A 24687-nucleotide genomic window follows, 5' to 3' on the forward strand; every position below is an offset into this window, starting at 1 on the left:
ATGACTCTATCTTAAAAAAAAAATCAAGCAGTAACACGTCAATCATGATACAAAAATTAAGGCTGTCACACTGGCTCTGGAGGTAAAAGCACTGGCTAGGCAGGCCTGACCACCTGAGTTCCATCCCTGGAAGCCACAATAAGATGGAAAAAGAAATAGTGTCACACAATTGTCCTCTGACTTTCATACATGCACTGGCACCCACACACCATTCCATAATAAATGTGGGCTGGAAGGATGGCTCAGTGGTTAAAGCAACAATTGCTCTTCCAAAGGACCCAGGTTTCATTCGAATCACCCACACATGGCAGCTCACAACTTTAAATTTAAGTTGCTCTCTTCTAGCCTCTGAACAACACAGACATACATATATGCAAGCAAAAAACTCAGATGTAAATTGAGTTCTTAACTGGTCTAAATAATAAAAATCTGGAGTCAGATATTGAGGAACATGCTGAGAGATTAGAGAGAAGTAGCAAGCCAAAGCCACCTTTACCTCATGGCAGGAGCATGGGACTTTTAATCCCAGGATCATGGGTTCATGCCCAGGCTGGGCATCCCATGTAGATGGAAGTTTCTGTTCCCCCGGTCCTGCAACCGTTCAGTCCCAAATAAACACAGAGGCTTATAATAATTACAAACTCTTTGGCTTATTTCTAATAACTCTTATAACTTAAATTAGCCCATAATTCTTAGCTTTGTTTAGTCACGTGGCTTGGTACCTTTTCTCAGTGAGGCATTCTCATCTTGCTTCCTCTACATCTGGCTGGAGACTCACTCTCTGCCTTCCTCTTCCCAGAATTCTCCTAGTCTGGTAGCCCGACCTATACTTCCTGCCCGGCTACTAGCCAATCAGCATTTTATTAAATCAATTCTAGTGACAAAATTACTCCACATCATTCATACACATTTTTAAGTTCCAAAACCAGTAATAGAAAACATCTAAATTAAATCAATTGGTCTGAGTTGCAAAAACAAGAAAAATGAAGATTATAAAGTCCACACAATGTCATCCCAAAAAATGAAGGCACTATTTCAAAGTCAAGGATTTAAAAAAAAAGATTTAGAACTATGGATACTAAGACCACTGAGTAAAACAAATTTGGAAAACTAAATATTTATACTGTCTCCAAGTTCAATGTGTTGAACACTTGCTAGGTACAGATATACTGTCAAGCAGATGAGACCACTATTTATTTATTTGTTTGTTTGTTTATTATTGAGACCAGCACACTAGACTGTGTTAGGTGCCATGTGATCAGATGGAGGTATGCAAGATGGATCAGTGGGTGAAAGCACCTGATAAGCTAACCTGACCTGAGTTCCATCCCAGGAACCCACCCACATTTAAAAGAAGCTTGACATAATGGCGTGTTCCTAGCCAACCTGGAATAGGGAAGCACAGCAGAGGAAACTTCAAGAGAGACTGCCCGAATGAGGCAGGAGACAATAAAAGTAGTCCTCTGGTCTCCACATACGACATGAAAGATGCACTCAAAGACACACACATATACGCACACTTGTACAACAGTTATCTTTTTTTTTTTAGTTAAGAAAGATCAACAGGGGCTGGAGACATGGCTCAGAGGTTAAGAGCACAGGCTGCTCTTCCAGAGGTCCTGAGTTCAATTCCCAGCAACCACATGGTGGCTCACAACCATCTATAATGAGATCTGGTGCCCTCTTCTGGTGTGCAGGCAGATATGCAGGCAGAACACTGTATACATAATAAAAAAATCTTTAAAAAAAAAAAAAGCCGGGCAGTGGTGGCGCACGCCTTTAATCCCAGCACTCAGGAGGCAGAGGCAGGCGGATCTCTGTGAGTTCGAGACCAGCCTGGTCACAAAGCTACACAAAAAGAAAAAAAAAAAGAAAAGAAAAAGAAAAAGGTCAACAGCACCTACTTGTAATCCCAGGACTGAGAAGGTAGAGGCAGGAGGATCGGGAGTTCAAAGTTAGCTCAACTATACATGGGAAAACTCAGGCCTTTTAGCTGAGAGTCGGAGACTGACTGGCTCAACAACAAAAGACCAGGAGGTTCAGCTTACCTAGACCAGCAAAATAACAAAGTCCCATTCTAACCCTATAAGAAAACTAACTTTGAAACAAATAATCTTTCCTCTACTATGTTTATGCTTCCCTCAGCATTATTTTGGGGAGGGGTCCTATAAAAACCAGTCTTTCATGCTCGGTTCATCAGAACACTCATTCTCCTGAGTGTCCAATTCCAGAACCACAAATGAGAGCCAATTAAGATTTTAAAGCTAGAGCCAGAGAGACAGCTCAACCGTTCAGAGTTCTTTTGTTCTTCCAAAGAGCCTGAGTTTGGTTCCCTGCACCCATGCAGAGCATCTCACAGCCACCTCTAATCCCAGGACTATCTTCTAGCCCCCACAAGCACCTCACACAGGCACACACTCTCATAAACACACATACACATAGTGCAAGCAAGTTTTACTTTTAATTATATGTATATGTCTATCTGGGGGTAAATATAAGTGCACATGCACAGCTCCAAAGGTCTTGGAGCTGGAGTTACACACATTTGAGTCACCAGATACAGGTGCTAGTAAATGAACTCAGGTCCTCTGCAAGAGAAGCATGTTTGTTGCCTTAACTGCTGAACCATCACCCCAGCCCCCAAAATGAATCTTTAAAAAAAATCTTTAGCCGGGCGGTGGTGGCGCACGCCTTTAATCCCAGCACTCGGGAGGCAGAGGCAGGTGGATCTCTGTGAGTTCGAGGCCGGGCTGGACCGACAGCCTCCAAAACAATACAGAGAAAACCTGTCTCGTAAAAACCAAAAAAAAAAAAAAAACTTTAAAGTATGGGCTGGAATGTAGTTCAGTGGTGACACCTTTACAATGGAAAAGCAAGGCAAACAAAGTCCTGATAAAAAGGTCACTTAACATTACCAATGACAACATGCCGCTTTGGTATAGCATACAAAGAAACTACAATCAACATCCCTGATAAAAATTCTTAAACAAAATCTATCATGGAGAACCAGACAGTCCGGATATGGGGCATTCTGTGAAATTACTCCTGAACTCTACAAGAAAGCTGAAATCACAGAAGCAAAGGGTGATGGTCCACACCTGTAATCCTGGCAACTCAGACCAAAGCTACACAGGAGGACTTCCAGGATCGGTCCAGAATACGACTAGCTCCAAAACACAGAAAAAGAAAATGTTAATTTTATAAGTAAACCATGTTGAGGGACTACTATAAATTGACAGAAATTAAAGAGACACAGCATGCATGATTTACTCCTATGTTTATTTGGTGTTTTGTGTTGAGTTTTTGAGACAGGTGATCATCTATCCCAGGAGACTAAACTCAATATGCAGATCTCTAAATACTGAAGGATGACTTTGATTCTTATATTCCTGCCTCCACCTGCCCATTTTTTGTAGTGTAGGACACTAGATCTAGGGCTTCCTGCATGCTAACTAGCCAAGAGCCACATCTCCAGCTCTCTTTCCTGAATGTTTTTTAACATAACTCAGAAAGAGAGAATATACATAGCATGTAGAAAGGCCTGAGTCTGGCCCTGTCCCTCACTGGCCCTGGGATAGCTGGCCCTGCCCCCCTCCCTAGACACTGCAGCATGAGAGATGGCCCCACCCTTCACCACATAGCAATAGAACATTGACTAAGACACTCTGTCTCAAAAAAGAAAGAAAGAAGGAAGGAAGGAAGGAAGGAAGGAAAGAAAGAAAGAAAGAAAGAAAGAAAGAAAGAAAGAAAGAAAGAAAGAAAGATAGAAAGAAAGAAAGAAAGACAAGCAAAACCAGAAGTGAAATGTCATACTTGAAACTTACAAATGATTTACAAAGAAAGGTATAGCCACACATACAGAAAAGTCAGACACAGTAGAATGTTAACAATGGACCAGGTCAGGTGAGGGATGTGGTTTATCATTGTACTTTTCCCAGATGTTTTATGTAGATTGTTTTTAAATATTAGGGCTAAATTGGGGGTAGTGGTGCTCACCTTTAATATCAGCATTTGGGACAGAGGCAGGTAGATTATCTACGAGTTTGAAGCCAGACTGACCTACATGGTGGTTCCAGGCAGGCCAAGAATAAATAGTGAGACCTCATCTCAAAAAAAAAAAATGGGGACAACAGACCTTGGCCAGAGACCCACTTCCCCATCAGCCTGGGACCAGGCAGCTGTAAGACAATGTTTACTAAAAACATGTTTACCAAAAACAATACAATGCCCGGGGCAATAGGTTCCTGAAAAGGGCTTGCCGACAGGAACAACCTGACCTTGACCTTTTCCAAAGACTAACCGCCTCTTTCTAGCCACCCACCTCCGCCTCTGGTGTCAGGGTATATAATAACCAGCCTGGGGAGGAATAAAGGAGAGCCTTCTTGAGGAGCCTTCTGGTCTCTGTGTCATCAATCCCGACACCCTCCGCACATTCTCTGATACAGGCTGCACAGCAGGCATGGCAAAAAAAAAAAAAAAAAAAGCTGACCAACTAGGATTAAGAGAACCCAGTCAATGTAGTATTTGCCTTGCAAGCATGAGAATCTAAATTTGATCTCTAGAATCCACATAAAAAAGCTGGCAAGGTGGAAAGGCCTGTGCTTCCTATCAAAGGAGGTGAAGATATACAGACCTCTATATTTCTGTATGCTTAAGGAGCTCCAGCCCAGCCTGAAAGGGGCTGGAGGTGGACAGCACCTGAGGACGGTGCCAGAGGTTGAAGGTCTTTGTCCTTGCACACATGCATGCATGCACGTTCATTTAGACACAGACACACTAGTACTATTCACATACCTCTTCAAAAACTGTTTTTCTATAATAGGCCAAAAAATACCATCAATAGAGCTAGGGAGAGAGAGCTCACTGGGTAAAGCACTTACCATGCAAGCATGAGGACCTGAGTTCAGATCTCTAAGACCTATGTAAACCCAGATGCAGAAACACATTTGTAATCCCAGTGCTCCTACATCAAGATGGCAAGTGGAGATGGAGAATTTCAAAGGCCAGCAGCTAGCGTGGTCTGAGCAGCAGCTAACAAGAGCCTCTGGCTCAAACAAAATGAGAAATAAGGACCAACATCAGAGGTTGTCCTCTGACCCCAAACACATACCATGGCACTTGTATTCACACAAATATGTACAGACAGTAAAACACTTATAATAATACAAAGGGGAAAGGATATATGTAATCCAATGTTTGGAAGGCTAAGGCAGAAAAGATCTTGAATTTAAAGCCCGCTGGGCTATATACAACATACCAAGTTCAAAGCCAGCCTAGGCTGTCTCCAAAAAAACAAAAGGATGAAAAAAGAAACAATAATGCAAATGCTCTCTGAAGCTTTAGTGGAGAGCTAAGTTCCCTGCAAACTGTAAATGCTGCTAAACGTAAAAAAGCCAGGCATGGTATCACATGCCTGTAGCTTCAGCGTTTGGAAGGCAGAGACAGGAAGACCAGGGACAAGAACAGCTTAACCACTCAAGTCTACTACTGGTCTACATGAACGCCTAACTTAAAACAATGGGGGAGGGGCTGTTAATATCGTGTCTGCCTTTATGAGAAACATTAGATGCTTATAGTCCTTTATAGTTTCCAAAATACTTTCATATTTAAATTTTCCCTTTATCCTCATTAAAGCTCTTTGACACAAAAGTAATGATACCAGTGCTTTCCAGATAAGGAAATAAGATTCAAAGCAGTTAAGCAACTTATTCAATGTCTACTGATGTCTAGAAAGTAGAAGCTGGAAACTAGGTCTTGTTTTCACTATAGCACAATGTAAAACTGACATTATAGTCTAAACTAGCCCAGTCACAGGTATTTCAAAGAAAGCATGAACAACACAAGTAATACTTCTGTATCATCTGTTACTACTGACAGGTCCACTCAACACAGATGTCACTGTGTGGAGCTTTGATATTTTTCTTAAATACCTTTGAAAACAAGGATCAAAAAATATGAACTCTTATAAAAGGGGCTTTATTGTATTTTTATGGCTTATTACATACCTTGTAACAGTCATTTTGTTAAATGTGAATGTCAGTTTGATTTTCGGTCCCTTTTTTCCTGGCTATTTACAAGCTTTGTAAGAATCGTTCTTTAATTAAGTCTAAACATAGTTTTATATAAATGGATTCCTGGAAATAAAACGTTCAGACTTAAGAAATGATTGTTACAGAGACTGTAACAGGCCGTAAAAAAAACGAATGCCACTTTAAACAAAGATTTCTCATTTTAATTAAAAAGATAATCATCAGAACATTCCTACACTTAACAGAACCATTTAAAGAAGCTTCTTTGAGGAAAAAAATGTGTCTTATTCCAGCTTCTGCCGTATAATCTATAATATATCTGGATCCACATTTCAGTGACTTGACAGGATTCTAAAGTACTGGACCTACAGTTTAAAGACACACTGAAGGACAGCAAGTCTGAGGGCTAGAGAGTTAGCTTAGTGCTGGAGCACAAGCATGCCTAACGAGCACAGCTCTGGCTTCTCAACCCAACCGTGAACAGAAAAGACCAGCGGGAAAAAACAAGGGAGCCTCCTTCCTATCACTGCTAGGTCTTTCTAAATATGAATAACTGTCAAAAGATTGTGAATGTTTTCTCCATGAGGTACAGTAAAGAACACCTAATACAAAGTTGGGCGTGGTAACACACGCCTTTAATCCCAGCACTCAGGAGGTAGAGGCAGATGGATCTCTCTGAGTTCAAGGCCAGCCTGGTCTACAGAGTGAGTTCCAGGAGACCCTCCAAAGCCACAGAGAAATCCTATCTTGAAAAACAAAACAAAACAAAAACCACATTTATTAGACTTAACATAGTCTAAGGTGATACACAAAAATCTACATAAAGTTTCTACTCTGAAACCCCAACAGAAGTTAAATCTTCCTCTCCCTCCTTGCCCCACCCCCACACCCATTGTTGTTGTTGAGACAGGATCTCACTTTGTAGCTCTGCATGGCCTGGAACTTGCTACATAGATGCTTCTGTCTCCTGGGCACTGGGATTAAAAGTGTGCACCATCATACCCTGTGCATTGTGATTTTTTAAATCCCATTCCTGGAAATAAATGGCTGAAGGTTAAAAAAAAAAAAGAAAGAAAGAAAAAAGCTGTTAGAGACTGAATTTGAAGAGGCAAGATTCTTTTCAATTGATTCATTTGACTTTTAAATTGTCTGTTTTTAACTCAAATTGTGCCAAATTTGCTACAGTTGGACAACATTCTAAGAGAGTAAAAAGGAGCTCATAATTAACTGTCATTATAATTAACTCCAATTTGAAAGATACACCAAATGTTCTACTTAAGTCACCTTTCCTAAATTACACAAAAACTAAGCCTGAATACCACCACCTGACAATCTTTCTACAGCAATGTATTACTGAAAGCTGCTTCAAAGTGATTTATATTCTCCCACAGAAACAAGTTATAATGAGGAGGCTATTTCCTAACAGACTTTGTGGCAAAGAAAGAACTGGCATAAGGAACACCATCAAAACAGACTCTGTTACTGTAAAACTCTGCAATCATTAAAAAAGGAAATTATACTCCAGCTTCATAAAATGGGAGCGACATACCAATGATCAGGAAGCATGCACTTAGACTATACAAAGCATAGTTCTTCCATATTCACTCAGTAAACAAGCTTAACCTCAATCTAATACCAACCAAAATAAACACTGAGCATTTAATTACCAATCAGTTAGTTTTGCTTTCTATCATAGAAACTGCTGCTTGGAATGAGTTACACAAAAGGAAGATGAGGTAGAAGCCAAGTAAGTCTATTGCTCACAAGAAAGGCTACCATGACTTTCTGAGTCAGCTCCCCAAATAAGCAAGTTTTTCAAGGTAGTAGATACTGACCATCTTGTTCAAGATCACCATTGTAAAATGGGCATGGAAACAAATGTCTGATCTCAACACTCAACAATGAGGAGCTAAAAGCCAACCTCATCACCTATGGAAACCCAAAATAAATACATATAGAGCCACAAATACTCAAACTAAGAACAAAAGGCACTACTAAAAAACTTAAGTGACAGACAGGCAGTGGTGGCACATGCCTTTAATCCCAGCATTCTCAAGGCAGAGAGGCAGGTGGACCTCTGTGAGTTCAAGGGCAGCCTGGTCTAGAAAGCTACACAGAGAAACCCTGTCTCAAAAAATTTAAAAGAAAAACAAAACCCTTAAGTGGCTCTCATCTTCCATGTCATGGCTTTCTGTATTGAAACGTCATATGCAAGTATCAAGTTTACCTTATACATTCTTGAAAGATCATGAACAGTCAATAACATAAACTCTTTAAAGATATTTGTATGCTAGGTGTGGTAACACATGCCTGTAATCCCACCATCTGGGAGGCTGAGATAGAAGGATAGTGAGCTTAAGGACAGCCTGAGCTACTACCAAAACTATTTCTCAAATTACAATAGCAAAATTGCACAAAGTCTATGGACACAGTGATGTACAACCTTTCTACTTTAAACCCAGCACTCCAGAGGCAGGAGCAGGGGAATCTCTGTGAATTCAAGATCAGCCTGATCTACACAGGGAATTCTAGGATAGCAAGAACTATAGAGAAACCTTGTCTCAAAAGTGTGTGTGTGTGTGTGTGTGTGTGTGTGTGTGTGTGTGTGTGTGTGTTGTATTTCATGCATTATAAAACTCAACAGGATTAAGATCTCTGCGTGGTGATACATGCCTATAATCTCAATACTTTAAAGGGAGAAGAAAGACGGACCAGGAGTTCATCGTCATCCCCAGCTACACATCATGTTTGGTTACACTTCAAGTTTAAGGCCAGCTTGAGCTACAGGAGATGTTATCTCAAAAACAAAAGAAAGAAAGAAATAGAAAAACAAATCTCAGTTCTGGGCATGTGAGGGTGGGGGCCTAAGGAAAGCTGGAGCTGCTGGTGGGGGATTAAGTGAGGTCTCAGGAGAAGACGGGGCTTGGCAGATGTGGTCATGACAGACAACAGGTACTTTGAGGGACTAAGAATTGTTTCCTCATCTTCTCTAAAAGACAAATGTAGACATTAGCAGGAGATTAGGAATGGGCTATTCTGCCAGTATAACTTCTAGGCTCTGTATCTTCTAGTGGAAAATACATCCATGGGCAGGAACAGTAAGCTAATGTTCTGTAACATTAGAGTAATGTTTGAAGCTTTAGCACACTGATCATGTCATTGGAACCAAGTTTTCCTTGTTCAATTTGTTTGTTTTCTTTGGAAGGAGGTGTGCGGTGGTTTTGGTTTGGGTTGTGCTTTGAAATGGGGTCTCATATAGTATAGGCTGGCACACTGGAATCACTATGTAGCCAAGGTTAGCCTTGAACTCTTGGTCTTCCTGCCAAATGCTAGGATTGCAGAGTATCAAGTGCTGGAATTACAGGCATATACCACTAAACCAGACTCTTTGCTTTTTTAAGATAGTCTTAGGCTGAAGAGATGGCTCAGTAGTTATGAGCACTTGCTAAACAACCTAGAAAACCTGGGCTAGGATCATCTCTACGCTCACATAACAAGCTGGAAGTGGTCTCATAGGAGTCTATAGCCCTAGTGCTGTGCAGGGTGTGTAGACAGGATTGCTGGAGCTTGCTAGCTATCAGCATGGGCAAAAAAGTGAGATTTCAAATTAAAAGAATAAGACAGTGGTAGAGGAGAATAACTGACACCCTTCTGCAATTGCTATGTGTGTACCCACACATCCACATTTCCATACAATGGGGTGGGGCGTGCACACAAACACACATGCAGACTTCATTCTTTAGCCTAGACTGGGAGATTAATTAGTATCACACACTGGTCTTCAATCTGCAACAACTCACTTGTCTGAGCATCTTGAATGCTAGGATTACAGGTGCAAACACCATACCCAGCTTAGCTTATACTTTCAAAAGTAATACAGTCATGTCAAAGAAAAGCTAAGGAACCTGATCCAGACTGAAAGAGACTAAAGAGTCAGAACTTTACTCAATGTGCAGAGTTGGTCTTTCTTTGATAAGAGGATAGGGAATGGGTTTCACTTTGTAGCTCAGAATGGTCTAAAACCTACTATATATAGCCCAAAATGACCTCTGACCTCAAACTTGCAGTCCTCCCGTTTAGCCTCCTGAGTCTAGATTAAAAGGTGTGCACTGAGATGGCTCAGTGGTGAAGAGCACTGACTGTTCTTCCAGAGGACCCGGGTTCAATTCCCAGTACCCACATGGCATCTCACAACTGTTTGTAACTAGTTCAAGGGAATCTGATACCTTCACTCCAATGCACATAAAACTAAGGTTAAAATAATTTTTTAAAAGGTGTGCACTATTAAGCCAGATGTCCCATCACTCAGGATTAAAGTGGCAGAGGCAGGGAGATTCTGAGTTTGTGGCCAGCCTGGTCTACAGAGTGAGTTCCAGGATAGCTAGGGCTACACAAGGAAACCCTGGATTGAAAACAAAACTTGTGCACTATCATTCCTGGTTGGATTGGAATTTTTTGTTACAAAGCCCATTACTGGAATGGGCAGAGTTTGAATGAGGTCTAAAGACCAAATCTGTATCTGTACTGCATCATGTTCATTTCAACTTCCACATATGTATGTATGTATGTATGTATGTATATGTGTGTGCCATGGCTTCTGTGGGTTTCAGAACACAATTCTTGGGAGTCACTCCTTACCCTCCATCTTGCTCAAGTCAGAGTCTCTTTTGTTGTTTACTGCTGGGAACACCAGTATCTTAGGGTTTCTACTGCAGTGAAGAGATACCATGACCATGGCAATTCTTACAAAGGAAAAACATTTAATTGGATGGCTTACAATTTCAGAAGTAGGAAACATGGTGGCATGCAGGCAGATACATGGTGCTGGAGCAGGAACTAAGAGTTCTACATCTTGACAGCCGGACAACAGGAAGTGGTCTGAAACACTAGGCATGACTTGAGCATATATGAAACCTCAAAGACATCCTCCACAAGGACACACGTCCTCCAACAAGACCATACCTACTCCAACAAAGCCACACCTAATAGTGCCACTCCCTTTGGGGGTCATTTTCTTTCAAAACACTATAACCAGACTGGCAACTTCATCTCCCTATACGACATCCTGGGATTACACACACTCATGCTATTGCATCTAGCTTTTATGTGGCTTCTGAACCCAAAGTCAGATAGTCAGGCTTGTCTGGCTAGCCTTTTATCCACCAAGCTATCTCCCCAGCTCAATTTCCAAATTTTGATGTTTAGAGTAATACAGTATTTTTACTTGTAGAAAATGCATAATACAGTGTTTAGTGATCATAAAAAAAAACAATATGCTCTCCATGTTTCAGAAGAAATGACATGTATCTGAGACTCACTCAAAATGTTAACTGAAGCTAAGTGTAGTGGTACACACATGTAATTCTACTACTTAAAAGGCTAAGGTAGGAAGGTGGTGAGTTCCAGACTACCCTAGGCAACAAAGGACAAACATGCATACTAATTAAGGTAACTATCTTCTATTGGAAAAGATTGTGTTAGTTTTCTTTCTCTTTCTCTCTCTCTCTTTTTTTTTTTTTTTTTTTTTTTTTTTTGGTTTTACGAGACAGGGTTTCTCTGTATTGTTTTGGAGGCTGTCGGTCCAGCCTGGCCTTGAACTCACAGAGATCCACCTGCCTCTGCCTCCCGAGTGCTGGGATTAAAGGCGTGCGCCACCACCACCCAGCAAGATTGTGTTAGTTTTCTATGGCTGATAAAGTAAACACCACATACTTAGTAGCTCACTTCTGTAAGTAGACATCTGAAATGGGTCTGACTAGCCGGAAAGGAAGGTATTCCTGGAGCGGTACCCGATTCCATTCCAGAGGCTTTCACTTGCCTGAATTCCAGCTTCTAAACCTCATATGCTCTGGCTCCAGACTCTCTCCCTCATCTTCTACATCAACAAGAGATGCTCACATAGCACCACCCTAAATCTCTTCTGTCTGCCTCATACACTTTTTAATTCTTTTTTTATTGCTAGTGCTTGTGTGTGAGCATGTATGTGTGGGCACTCACAAGCTGGTGCACACGTGGAGGTCAGAAGTCAGTTCTCTTGCTAAGGCAGGGTTTTTCATGTCTGCCAGGCTCAGTACGCCCATCTCACCATGAGTGCTGCCATTACAATGGGACACTACACCTAGGGTTTTAACATGGGCTCCAGGGATGGAAGACTGAACTTGCATATCAAGTGCTTTTTACCCACTGAGGTTCCCGTGTATGTATCTGGGAACCCTTGTGAATGAATGAAATCTAACCCAGAGAGTCTAGGACAAACCCCTACCTAAAAGTCAAATGATTAGTAACCTAAATAAAATTTTAAAAAGGAAAAAGAAGAATTGGTTATGTTTGCCTGCTTCAGTGTGAATGAAAATGAACATTGCACTATCTAATTTTTAAAATGTCTACATTTTCCTTTATTCTGTGGTTATATCCTTCATATTTGGGAGAAGGGCCATTAAGGTATTTTCTTTTTAAGATGATAGAGCTAATAGTGGTCATTCTTTTACTTACTGTTCAGTTATTTGCTTTACTCCTGGGGACTGAACCTTAGGTATCACTCATACAAGGCAAGTGCTGTATTGCCCAGTCCTCATTTTTTTTACACATTAGTATGCACAAAGAGAAAAACTGCTGCCCCTGTAAACTCTGTAGGTAGTACAAAAATCTTCTAATGTTTTTTATTGATCCCTCATATGGAAACATCAGAAAACAAAACATTGTGTTCCTTAAAAATACCAAAAATATGATAAAGAATTTGTGTTTTGCAAAAACACAACAAATCAGTAAAGGCAAACAATCCAACAGGGAAAAAAGTCCAAGACTTAGATACTTCCTTAAAGAAGCCTAAACAGCCAATGAACCTGGAAAGGTGCTTATTTACATTACTCCATAAGGAAGGGAAAATTAAAGCAGTACAATAGTATCATTCATCCACTAAACTAGCTATAATGAAAAACACTGACCAGGTGGTAGTGGCACACACCTTTAATCCCACCACTTCGGAGGCAGAGGCATGGATCTCTACAGAGCAGAGCAGGCTCCAGGACAGCCAGAGCTACACAGAGAAACCCTGCCTGGTCAGGGGAGGGGGGGTGAGGGTGAACTCCACTATGTCACAGTGATTATTCCAAGAACCTGCACCAACTGAAAACACTGAGAAAGAAAATGGGATATAGATCCCAGGCCTGGGGTTAAACACCTGTAATCTAGGCATCCAAACTGAAAGCAAGTAGAAAATTCAAGACCAGCCTTGGCTACATAGTGAGTTCTAGGCTAGCCTGGATCACATACCAAGGCAGTCTGCCCAGGCATGGTGGCCAAAAGCCTTTAATCCCAGTACTCAGAAGGCAGAGGAAGTTAAATCTCTGTCAATTAAAGCCAACCAAGGCTACATCGTGAAACACAGTCTTTCAAAAAAAGAAAACAAGAACAAAAACAAAAGCATAAGCTCAGAAAGAGAAAGGAAACAAGCATGTTCTCAAGTAAAATTTTTATTGAGCCGGGCAGTGGTGGCGCACACCTTTAGTCTCAGCACCCAGGAGGCAGAGACAGGTGAATCTCTGTGGGTTCAAGGAGTTCCAGGACAGCCAGGGCTACACAAAGAAACCCTGTCTCCAAAAACTGGGAAAAGAAAATAGATTCTTCTTTCATACAATACATCCGGACAAGTTTCCCCTCCCTTCATCCTCCCAACTCTCCTCCAGATCCACTCCCTCTGTTTCCTCTTCAAAAGAGCAGTCCTCCAAGAGCAGTCAAACAGGACAAAAGAAGACACAGCCCTCACATCAAATCTAGACAAGGCAACCCAATAGGAGGAAGACTGTCCCAAGAGCAGGCAAAAGAGTCAGAGATACACATATTCCCACTGTTAGGAGTCCCACAAAAACACCAAGCTAACAGCCATAACATATATGCAGAAAAAAATCAATGAAATGCTTCCTAATGATATTCTGCTATATTCATAAAATTATTTTTTAAAGGGAGAGAGAGCAAGAGAGAAGCTAAGGGATATGGCTTGGTGGTAGAACATTTGTCTAATATATACAAATTCCTAAATCTGAATGTGATCCTTGATCCTCTGAGCCTGCACGCACATGCAGAGAAGGGGGGGAGGAGGATGGGGGCCAAGCAGCAGGAGGTACACGCCCACAATCTCGGGACTTTTGAAGGGGACACAGGGGGATCAGGAGTTCACGGACAGCCAGGTGGAGGTAGCACATGCCTTCAATTCCAGTACTTGAAAGGTAGAGGCAGGCAGTTCTCTGTGAGTTCAAAGCTAGCCTGGTCTACAGAGTGAGTTCCAGGACAACCAGGGCTGTTACACAGAGAAACCCTGTCTGGAACTCCCCCCCAAAAAATGAGTTCAAGAACATTCTCAATCATAAATTGAGTTTGAGGCTAGCCTGGGTTACACACACCTTTAAAAAGAAGAAAGACGAGGAGGAGAAGAAGGAGGAGGAGGAGGAGGAGGAGGAGGCAGCTCAATGGGTAAAGTGTAAAGGTACTTGTTGTCAAATCTTAAAAAAGGGAAGGGGAAAGGAGGGTTTATCAGAGCTGGAGATGCAGCTCAGTGGGTAGAGTACTTTTCTAATACATGTAAGTGCCTAGGTTTGAGCTCTGGAGTGAGAGAGAGCAGTGAGTCTAAAGTTATCCTTCGAAACATGAAACCCTGTTTCAAAGGAAAACAAATCATAGCAAGAGCTAATATAATGATACTGTGTTAACTGTAATGTCACATGATCAGAAAACACACCTGTGAGTCCAGATAGTAACTACTCTATTCAGGCTACCACCTAACTAACAAGAAAACATGAGATTCGGGCTAGAGAGATGGTTCAGTGGATAAGAGCACGTAATGAGCTCTTCTGGGGAAGATACTTGGAGGCACTCACAATGGTCCACCATAGGCTTTCCTTTAACAGTCTCTAACAAAACAAACTGTCCTGACCCCTTGGCAATAGGACTGTTTACCTCTATACCAACAGGGTTGGGAAAGCACCAAAATCTGCATGCAGTGTGTGCCCAGCAGACTTCTAGGAGCTCCTGCTGTAATACCTAAAGTTCTTACAAGACTATCTAAAACAAAGCATGCCAGCAGGGGCTGTGTGCTGTGTCCACGACAGGATCAGGAGACTTTCCTTACTGAGGAGCAGAAAACGGTTGTGAAAGTGTTGAAGGCACAAGCAGAGTCGGAAAGGGAAGGAATAGGAGCCTTTTTAAAGAAATAAATGTCAAGGCTCAGGGCTCAGTCTACGGGTGGGGGGTGCATATACTGTTCATCTAAAGGACAAGTTATGGTTCCCAGACACTGGACAGCTCACAACTGCGTGTAACTCCAGTCAGGCATGACTGTACCACCTCAGAATTCCAGGTCTGTGGTAGAACAGAGGTAAGAGAATTGTTTGGACTTGGATTAACAGCCTAAATGAAAACTGGCAAGCTCTAAGTTCTGAGAGACCCTGTTTACAGGAAGAAGGCAAATAATGACAATAGTCTTCCTCTGGTCTCTGCACACAGGTCGACATACACACATGCTTACACTCACGCACACATATACTATGACAGTCTCTGAGAAAGGCTGTCTGGGTTTGATCTTGGATTCCTTGTTATTAGAGTAACTCTGAACAAGTTATTTAATCTCTTTTGAATCAGTTTCCTTGTATGAAAAATGACAGAAATAATAGTATTGAATCTGCCTCACTAGGTTATTGGAAGAATGAAGTGAAATAATATACTAAGATAATAGTGCCTTAGAGATCAACCATATTCTTAGTTCAACATTAATTCAATCTACCTATGTTACTTCTGTTATCTGAGTCATGTGTAAAGATGTTGTCTATCTGGCTTTGTAAAGTTAAAGGGAATATGCCTTAAGCTCCTCTACTCAGAGATCTCGAAGTCCAGGTGGCCACTAGGGAAAAGTGGCTGACACCTTTCTCATGGACTTCGGAGCCTCCACTGCCTGTTTTAGGACACCTAACTGACCTGTTAGGGTGAAGAAGTCCTGTTTGGGTGCTGGGGACTGAGCTCTAGTTTTTACATTTCTTTTCGTTGACTAAGTTATTACTACAGTAAACATTTTCTATTTCACCTTCAACATATTCTCATATGCAGAAAGAACTTCTATGCTAAATACAGTATCCCTAGGAAATAGGAGCGGTGATAGTTTTATGATCTAACAAATAAAGCTTGCCTGAAGATCAGAGTGCAAAGCTAGCCACACTAGTTAGCCATAGAGGCTAGGCAGTGGTGGCACACACCTTTAATCCCAGTATTTAGTAAACAGAGGCCGATAGATCTCTGTTAGTTCAAGGCCTCCCTGAGCTACATGAAATTGATCCAGTCTAAAAGAGAAACAGAGCCGGGCGTTGGTGGCGCACGCCTTTAATCCCAGTACTCGGGAGGCAGAGGCAGGTGGATCTCTGTGAGTTCGAGGCCAGCCTGGTCTACAGAGTGAGTTCCAGGACAGCCTCCAAAGCCACAGAGAAACCTTGTCTTGAAAAACCAAAAAAAATTAAAAAATAAATAAATAAAAGAGAAACAGAGCTCATACAAAGGTGATCTCAACACTTGGAATAACATGCCTTTAATCCCTGAACTAGGGAGGTGGAGACAGAGGAATATAAGGCAGGAGGAGACAGGAACTCAAGGCAGTCAGAGGAGCAGTGCAGTCTAGGCAGTCGGTCTTGGGATGCATTCAGTCTGTGGATTCCTAGAGATAGACAGGATTGTCCCTTTGGTCTGAGGAGTCAGTAGAGGTAAGAACTAGTGGCTGGCTATTTTGCTTCTCTGATCCTTCAGCTTTCACCCTGACTCCTGGTTTTTACTATTAAGTACAATTAGAATTCATGCTACAAATAGTTAAGATTGTAAAGTATTTTGACATCACAAAGGCTTTGTTTTTTACAGACCTGAGTGTCAAATCTAGGGCTTTCTATATGCTAAGCAAGCTATCTGCCTTGAGCTATATCTCAAACCACAAAGATATTTCCTTTTTCACACTCACATTTCTGTTGGAATACTATTGACAAAAAGGTTATCTATATATGATCCCAAGATTTCCCATGTCTGGTCTTCCTTTAGCAGAGAAAGACTCTTACCCGCTTCCTTTCCCTCAGTTAAACACAGAACAAGTGATCTCTTATGAAAGTTCAATAATTTGGCAGCAAAAAAATTCCTAACAACTATTCAAAATAACATTTTTACTTTATATTTAATAATTCACTTCTTCCTCTTCACTGTCTTCAGGTACCAGTGATTAAACTCAGGCCTGACATGTTAGACAAGTGCTCTATGAAGGTTTTAGTTTTTATTTTAGACAAGATCTCTGTAAGTCACCCACACTGGTCTTGAACTCATTCTGTAATCCAAACTGTTCTCAAATCTAAGATTCTCAGCTTCCTGAGAACCTGCATAAACACCAGCCTGAACCAACAAATGCAGTTTAATAATTCACTTTCACTAATTTATTATAAACATCTATTACAAACACAAACCTAGGAGATTAACACAAAGAATTAACAATGAGTGATCATATTTAGTCCCCACACTTGAAAAGTATAGGCAAAGCCGGGTGTTGGTGGTGCATGCCTTTAATCCCAGCACTCTGGAGGCAGAGGCAGGCGGATCTCTGTGAGTTTGAGGCCAGCCTGGTCTACAGAGTGAGTTCTAGGACAACCTCCAAAGTTACACAGAGAAACCCTGTCTCAGGAAAAAAAAAAAAAGGAAGGAAGGAAGGATGGATAAGAAAAAGAACGATCCCAGCACTCATGAGGCAGAAGCAGGCGGATCTTTGTGCATTCGAGGCCAGGCTGGACCGATAGCCTCCAAAACAATACAGAGAAACCCTGTCTCGTAAAAACCAAAAAAAAAAAAAAAAAAAGAACGAAGCCGGGCGTTGGTGGCGCACGCCTTTAATCCCAGCACTCAGGAGGCAGAGGCAGGCGGATCTCTGTGAGTTCGAGACCACCCTGGACTACCAAGCGAGTTCCAGGTCAGGCTCCAAAGCCACAAAAAAAAAAAAAAAAAAAAAGAAAAAGAAAAAGAACGAGAAAGAAAGATAAAGAAAAGAATAGGCAAAAAGACCAATTCAAGGTCATCCTGGTCTACAAAGACAGCTCAAAGATAGCCTGGATTACATGAGATTCTGTCAAACAAATAAAAAAAGTTATAATTTCATAAAGAGAAAAGAAACTTTTTGAACACTAATCTAAATTGGGAAGGCAGGTATGGTAACCAAGTGTCTAGAGTTCCATCTAAGACACTGAAGCAGAATCACAAGTCCAAAAACTTGAGAACACTCTGGACAACACATGGAGATCCTGTCTCAGGAAACAAACACTAGGAAAAGGATGTGGAGAAACTGATAAGCAGAACTGGTTTCAAATGTAAACCACTCAGCAGGCAATCAATCTCATTGATTTAAAGAAAATCAGTTGTAGAAATTATGGAAATTTGATGCGTGGTGGTGGCACACATCTTTAATCCCACACTTGGGAGACAGAGGCAGGTGGATCTCTGTGAGTTCAAGACTAGCCTAGCCTGGTCTACAGAGCCAATTCCAGGACAGCCAAGGCCTCACAAAGAAATCCTGTCCCAAAAAACATTAGGAAAAAAAAAAAAAAGAAAGAGAGAAGAGAAACTCAGGAGATTTTGTGTCATATATGGTAGCATACAATGTAATACCACCACTCAGGAAGCAAAGCTAGGAGGACCACCTGGGCTTAAGGGCAGCCTGAGCTACATTATGAGCTCCAGGTCACCTGGACAAGACAGAAAGCACCTGTCTCAAACAAAAACCAAAGCCCACATAGACTTTGTCTTTAGATACTTTAGAAATGTGTTTCTCCAGTAAGTAAGTAAAGAAAGGCTGAGGCTAGGAAGGTAGGTCAGTGGGTAACAGTAACTGCTGTGTAAGGACTGGGCATGGTGGGTCAAGCTTGGAGTCCCAGCACTGGGAAGGTGGCAACAGAGGGATTCTCTGAACACCCTCCATCCACCTCCCAGCCAATCATCCTCCCCCACTAGGCTAGATGAGCCCCATGCTCCAAGAGAGACTCTTGATTCAAAAACAAGATGGATGGCTCCTGAGAATGATACCTGGGATAGACCTCGAGCACACACACACAAAATAAGCCTACTAAATTATACCCAATATCATTCCTACTACACTATCTTTCAATCAAAAAGAGCCTCCTAGTTTTTTTTCTTTTCTTTTTTCTTTTTTGGATTTTCCAGACAGGGTTTCTCTGTATTGCTTTGGAGCCTGTCCTGGCACTCACTCTGTAGACCAAGCTGGCCTCGAACTCAGAGATCCATCTGCCTCTGCCTCCCGAGTGCTGGGACTAAAGGCATGCACCACCACGCCCGGTGAGCCTCCTAGTTTCTTGAGAAATTCATTTCAAACAAAGACACCGCCCAAGCACTCTGTATTATTACCCATAAACTCAGCTGACCCCTGTTTGTACATGTAGCCCTAACACCCAACTAGAATAGCATTCAGCAGCTAGCAGAAGACAGCCCCCAGGAATTCTTTCCTTCCTGTGCATTAATGCTAGCCTTCACGTCATTGAGGTAGAACTTACTCCCCATCCCCAACCAGCGTTAATTTAGATTAACCTTGACTGGACTCAACCATAAAGACACAATTAAGCTTTTTTGTTTTGTTTTGTTTTTAATGTTTCCTATCTTGAACTTCAAATCTAGCACAAGAGGACTGAGCAGTTTCTACCTCCTACTCCTCCTTGGGGCACAAGCCACCATACTTACAAGTTCATACAGGGAATAGCAGGCTTTGGGTCCTATCTGACCTCTAAGTCTAGCCTCAAGCTCACGATCTCCCTGTCTCGGCCTCCTACATGTAAGGAACAGAAGCATGTGTCATGCTCAGGGATGTTCACCTTTTTATGCTATTTTGCTTACTAGCTCTTTATTTAAAACAAAATGTCTTAAAATTATTTCTCCCTACTTCATCTTGGGACTGGCAAGAAAAGAATAAATTTATCCTATTTTTGAAACTAAACACCAAGGTATTCCTTAGTATATCTTTTTATCCTCCCATACAGTCCTAAATACCCATGTGGCCCAGCCTCTCCATCATTGTCACTTTGCAGCTCCGGCCCTCTTCCAGTCCTTATCTTTCCTGGGGCTTTATGCTTTTATTGGCACACAGACTGTTTCATGCAAACCACTGCTTTCTTGTCACTTATCTCCTTTCATAAGCTAATCAGTTTACACTACTTTCCATAAGTATCCTAGGACAAGCTTCAAGTCTAAATCACGTGTGAATGTTCTACTTTGAAACTAACAGTAGCATTGACAGCAATTCGTTGTAAGCAAAGCACTACATTAGTGTGACAGTAAGTAAATTCATGCCAGCATTCCATTCCATGTTGACATTCTCCACAGATTTTACAATAAATTCTTTTTTATTGTTTTGTTTTTTGTTTCTTTGAGACAGGGTTTCTCTGTTTTGGAGGCTGTCCTGTAACTTGCTGTGTAGACCAGGCTGGCCTTGAACTCACAGAGATCCACCGCCTCTGCCTCCCGAGTGCTGGGATTAAAGGCGTGCGCCACCATCGACCAGCTCCACAATAAATTCTTTAAACTGAAAACGGATGTGGAAGTGTATACTCAGGAGGCAGAGGCAGGCAGATCTCTGTGAATTCAATGCTAGTCTGGTCTACATAGAGAATTCCAGTACAGCCAGGGCTACACAGAGAAACTCTGACTTATTAAAAAAAAAAAAAAACCTGTACCAAAGTTGCCATTAGCAACTGAGAAGAAACACTAAAAATGTGAAGTTTGACTAAAAGAACAACCCTTCCACTTCGTACTATGCATTAATTAGATGATGCACGCTAAAGCAGAACAAACTCTCTAGCTTAAGTTGGGTCTGAACAGGCAGTCACGTCATAGGAGGGTGAATGGCACCAAGGGAGGGAAAGTGAGACTCACTCAGATTCATAGTGAGGCTGTGGCTGAGCTCCGTGGGACAGTAAGTCTCTGTTCTCTGCCCCCCTTATGGAGGTGTCACTTCTTAGAAACTTCTTCCAGCTGGCCTTTCCTCAGAAAGCAGCCACAACAGCAAGGTCAAAAAGAAAGTAACTAAAATTAAAGAAAACGTCGGCTTCTCCCGGTGACTGACTCAACATTTAATAATGTATGGTGCCCTCAAAGCTTCGAGCTATATTACTTAGCCATCTCCAAGTGCTCTTGACTCAACCAGGAGGCCATTCTCAACACCTAACTCACTGGCACACAGCAGACGTGAAGCAGCTCAGAACATTCCTAGGCTGAGACTCAGAGGGGAGTAAAAAGAATGATCTCATAATGTCTCTTTATGATCTCCAGGTCTCATTATTCCATACATCATTCCACAAATCTGACTGTCAAATTTGTACTGAGGAACCACTTTCCAAACCGGAAAACAACACTGAGCACTTTTCTGGTTTATATATTAAAACTGGCTGAAGAAATAAAAGCAACTTTGATTTGCTTCCATTCCCTCCCCTAAATTTAAAAGTCTCTTTGCTGATTTGCTTGCTTGTTTATGAATAGTCTAGTGTCATGTAGCCCAGGCTGTCTTAACTTGCTGATCTTAAACTCCAGACCCTTCTGCCTCCATCTCTCCAATGCTAGGATTACAGACATAGCACCCCCACACTCAGCTTGCTTGTTCTTGGTTTGGTTTGGTTTGGTTTTTTGAGACAGGGTTTCTCTGTGGCTTTGGAGTCTGTCCTGGAACTCACTCTGTAGACCAGGCTGGTCTTGAACTCACAACGATCCACCTGCCTCTGCCTCCCGTGTGCTGGGATTAAAGGCATGCGCCACCACACCCAGCATCTCTCAATTTTTTAGAATGTCAACACAAGACAGAAATTCAAGAAATACCTTTAGGCTTAGTAGAATTTTGTTAATGACAATCTTTAGTTAGATGTTTTTGAAGGTACTGATACAAAAAAATTTAATGTATTTATTCATTTCCTTTAATTACTTTAATTGTATGGATGTTTTGTCTGCATGTATGTCTATGCACCACACATTGTATACCTGTTGTCTGCTTAGAGAGGCCAGGAGGGTGGTAGATCCCCTGGGACTAGAGTTACAAACCACTGTGAGCCATCCTGTGAGTGCTGGGAATCAAACCTACATCCTCAGGGAGAGCAGCAATGCTCTTAACTGCTGAGCCATCACTCCAGCACCCAATACAAAAACTTAAATTTGACTAGCGTCTATAAATATGAATGGGGCAACTCAAAACCTAATTTTAAATGAGTCAGTGTCTATGTTTAATTTGTTATGGCATTTGAGGCAAAGATGAAAAACAACTATTCAGCAAAAGAATGCTATTTGGAATGGTGAGTTACAATTACTTCTGGAAAACCAGGACGTGATTGCAAATAATACCAAAGTCCCTAAGACCACCTGTTAAGCTAAAAGAAAAAAGAAAAAAAATCTATGCATCCCATCGTCTTTAGATGTAACCAGAGGCTGGTTACACCTAGGATATACAAGAAGCATCGGATTAAAAGCATCACCTAGCCGAGGTTGCTAAACACAAACACAGCAAAGGAAAAGCCCATATAAAGTTAAAGAAAAAGGGTTTAAGGTTTAAACACACTCTCAAAATGCAATACCCAAACTGTGCTTCAACCTCAAACTCATGGGTAACCACTAACCCCGAGTTATTTCCTATCTCCTTCCTTATCCTCTCTTGAATTCCTAACAGCTCTTTATCATTTCTCCAAGGCCTTTCTTCTCCCAGAAAGTGAAACAGCACCTGGCCTCCACATTTTACTACCTCACCATTTAAGATTAAGTTTTGTTTTGCTTTCTCCTATTGGTTATTAAATTTGTCCCCATTTACCTGTACCTACAGTTCAGTACCTTGCCCTTGCTACAAATAATTTTGCCTCCCCTGCAAAGCAGAGCGTTTATCTCCTTTTTGTTATTTGTAATTCCGGCTCACAGTCAACACTGCCTTTCTCTCCCAGGGACTGTCACCACAGCCCTAGGTCTGAGTCCTAATCTTCCTAAATTAGGCCTCTCTCTTCCCTTCCAGAGTTTGGCAACATTAGTTTGGCCAACTGGGATTCCACCCTTATCCCTTAGCCAAAGGCTATCTTCCCAGCTCATTCTACAAAACTACTTGCCTCCCCCAGCCTGGGTTTCCCTTCTTCACCGTTAAACCCATCAGTACCCAGCAGTTTTCCCCTGCCCCCAGTGTCTTCTGTCTTGCCATTATCCTGAGTTCCCCACTATTCCCCACTCCTGAATGCACCTCCTCTCCCAGGCCTTACCCGTAACCCTGACACCGGGAAGGCCCCTGCCAGCGTCCACGGGCGTCTCTGCGCCCCGGTTCCTCCGCTCTTCAGTAACTGTCCCCACGCCCCTTTCCCTCCAGGGCCCCGCGCGCCGCCAGGAGCCCCCACCTCGAATGAGCTCCCACTGTCACTTGGCCTCTCTTCCACAAGATGGCGGAGCTGCTGCCCCCACCCCAGGGTCCCCTCTGCACCCTGCACCCTCCCCCGAGCTCCAGTCCAGTCCCTCCCTCCGCCTCGCCACCGGCCTCGGCCGCGGGTCCCACCGCCCCCTCCCGCGGTGAGCCGGAGACCCAGGCCTGAGCTCGGCGACGCGCCAACGCCACCGCCTCCACCATTCCCCAGCCCGCACCATCTCCTCACCATAAACTTGAGCGCTTTCTCCTGCAGCACCGCCTCTGCCGGGTCCATAATCGCCCGGGCTAGTGGGTCTGCTCTCCGCCGGGGCCGCCCCTTTCGTGCCAGGCCGCAGCCAACGCAGCCCGGATCCCGCCTCCTCTTCCTTCCCCCGCCCTCTCTTACCTCCTGGCACGGGCGGGGGGCGGGGGTGCTGAGACGGACCCGCGGCTCGGCGCGTGCGCGCCCCGCTCCCTCACGGGACTTGTAGTTCTGGAGGCTCGTGCTGCAAAAGGCGTGAACACGCGGCGGACAGCAACTCCCGCGGGTCACTGCGTAGAGTCGCGGCTGTGTGGCAGTCAAAGCTAGAGCGCTCGGGAGCCAGGAGGGGAAGGCGGCTGACGGGAATTGTAGTTTGCAGCCTTTAAGAAGGCGAAGCCAGAGTGTCGCCGTGGTTACCGAACGACGCCAGTGGCTGCTTGCCTGGCATTTGATAGCAAGATGGCGACTAGCGCTTCGTCTGTATTCCAAACACGGGGAAAACAGAGGACTCAGGGTCCTTGGGGCTCCCTAACTGTGATTTTGGAGAACTGGACCCTAAGTTTCATACTTAGGGCGTCTGCGGAAGGACTGAGACCTGGGGACTCTGAGCCCAGTGCGCTTGTGGAAACAGCCTAAACACCAAGGCAAGATTTCAAAGTCCTCCTAAGCTATTGCCTCTCATTTCTGAAGAGTCTTTTCTCCCCCAGAGCAAGTCCGGAACAGATAGAACTCGGTCCTGGAAATTCTTGAGTTTGGCACTCAGAAAGTAGGGACCGCCATTGCTAACCCTGAGATCTAAGCCCTGTGTTGAGTCGATAAAATACAATGGCCATCAAGCAAGTGAGGCCTGTGGGTGTCTTTGGCCTTGAAAAGGACAAAATGGGCTGGGGAGATGGCGCATTGGGTAAGAGTGATTGCCCTGAAAGGACAAAGTTCAAGTTCAAGTCCCCAGCACCCACATAAAAAGCTGACATGGG

General features: G+C 42.8%; 1 protein-coding gene across 8 annotated transcripts in view; it reads right to left on the reverse strand.

Moving 5' to 3' along the window:
• Btrc (beta-transducin repeat containing E3 ubiquitin protein ligase) overlaps window positions 1-23849 on the reverse strand; it is a 178720-nt gene extending 154871 nt beyond the window's left edge. For 6 of the 8 annotated variants that reach the window (XM_005063536.4, XM_040743818.1, XM_005063534.4 and 3 more), the window contains exon 1: window positions 23696-23849. In XM_005063536.4, the coding sequence (XP_005063593.1) occupies window positions 23696-23743 (48 nt within the window). In that variant the 5' untranslated portion in view covers window positions 23744-23849. Of the gene's footprint in view, window positions 1-20966; window positions 21291-23311; window positions 23368-23695 lie in introns of those variants that run through there. The other 2 variants (XM_040743813.1, XM_040743812.1) reach the window with 2 other exon arrangements.
• Window positions 23850-24687: the final 838 nt, after the last annotated feature.

This window comes from Mesocricetus auratus, unplaced genomic scaffold (assembly GCF_017639785.1).
Source record: "Mesocricetus auratus isolate SY011 unplaced genomic scaffold, BCM_Maur_2.0 Super-Scaffold_4256, whole genome shotgun sequence".
Classification (NCBI taxonomy): domain Eukaryota; kingdom Metazoa; phylum Chordata; class Mammalia; order Rodentia; family Cricetidae; genus Mesocricetus; species Mesocricetus auratus.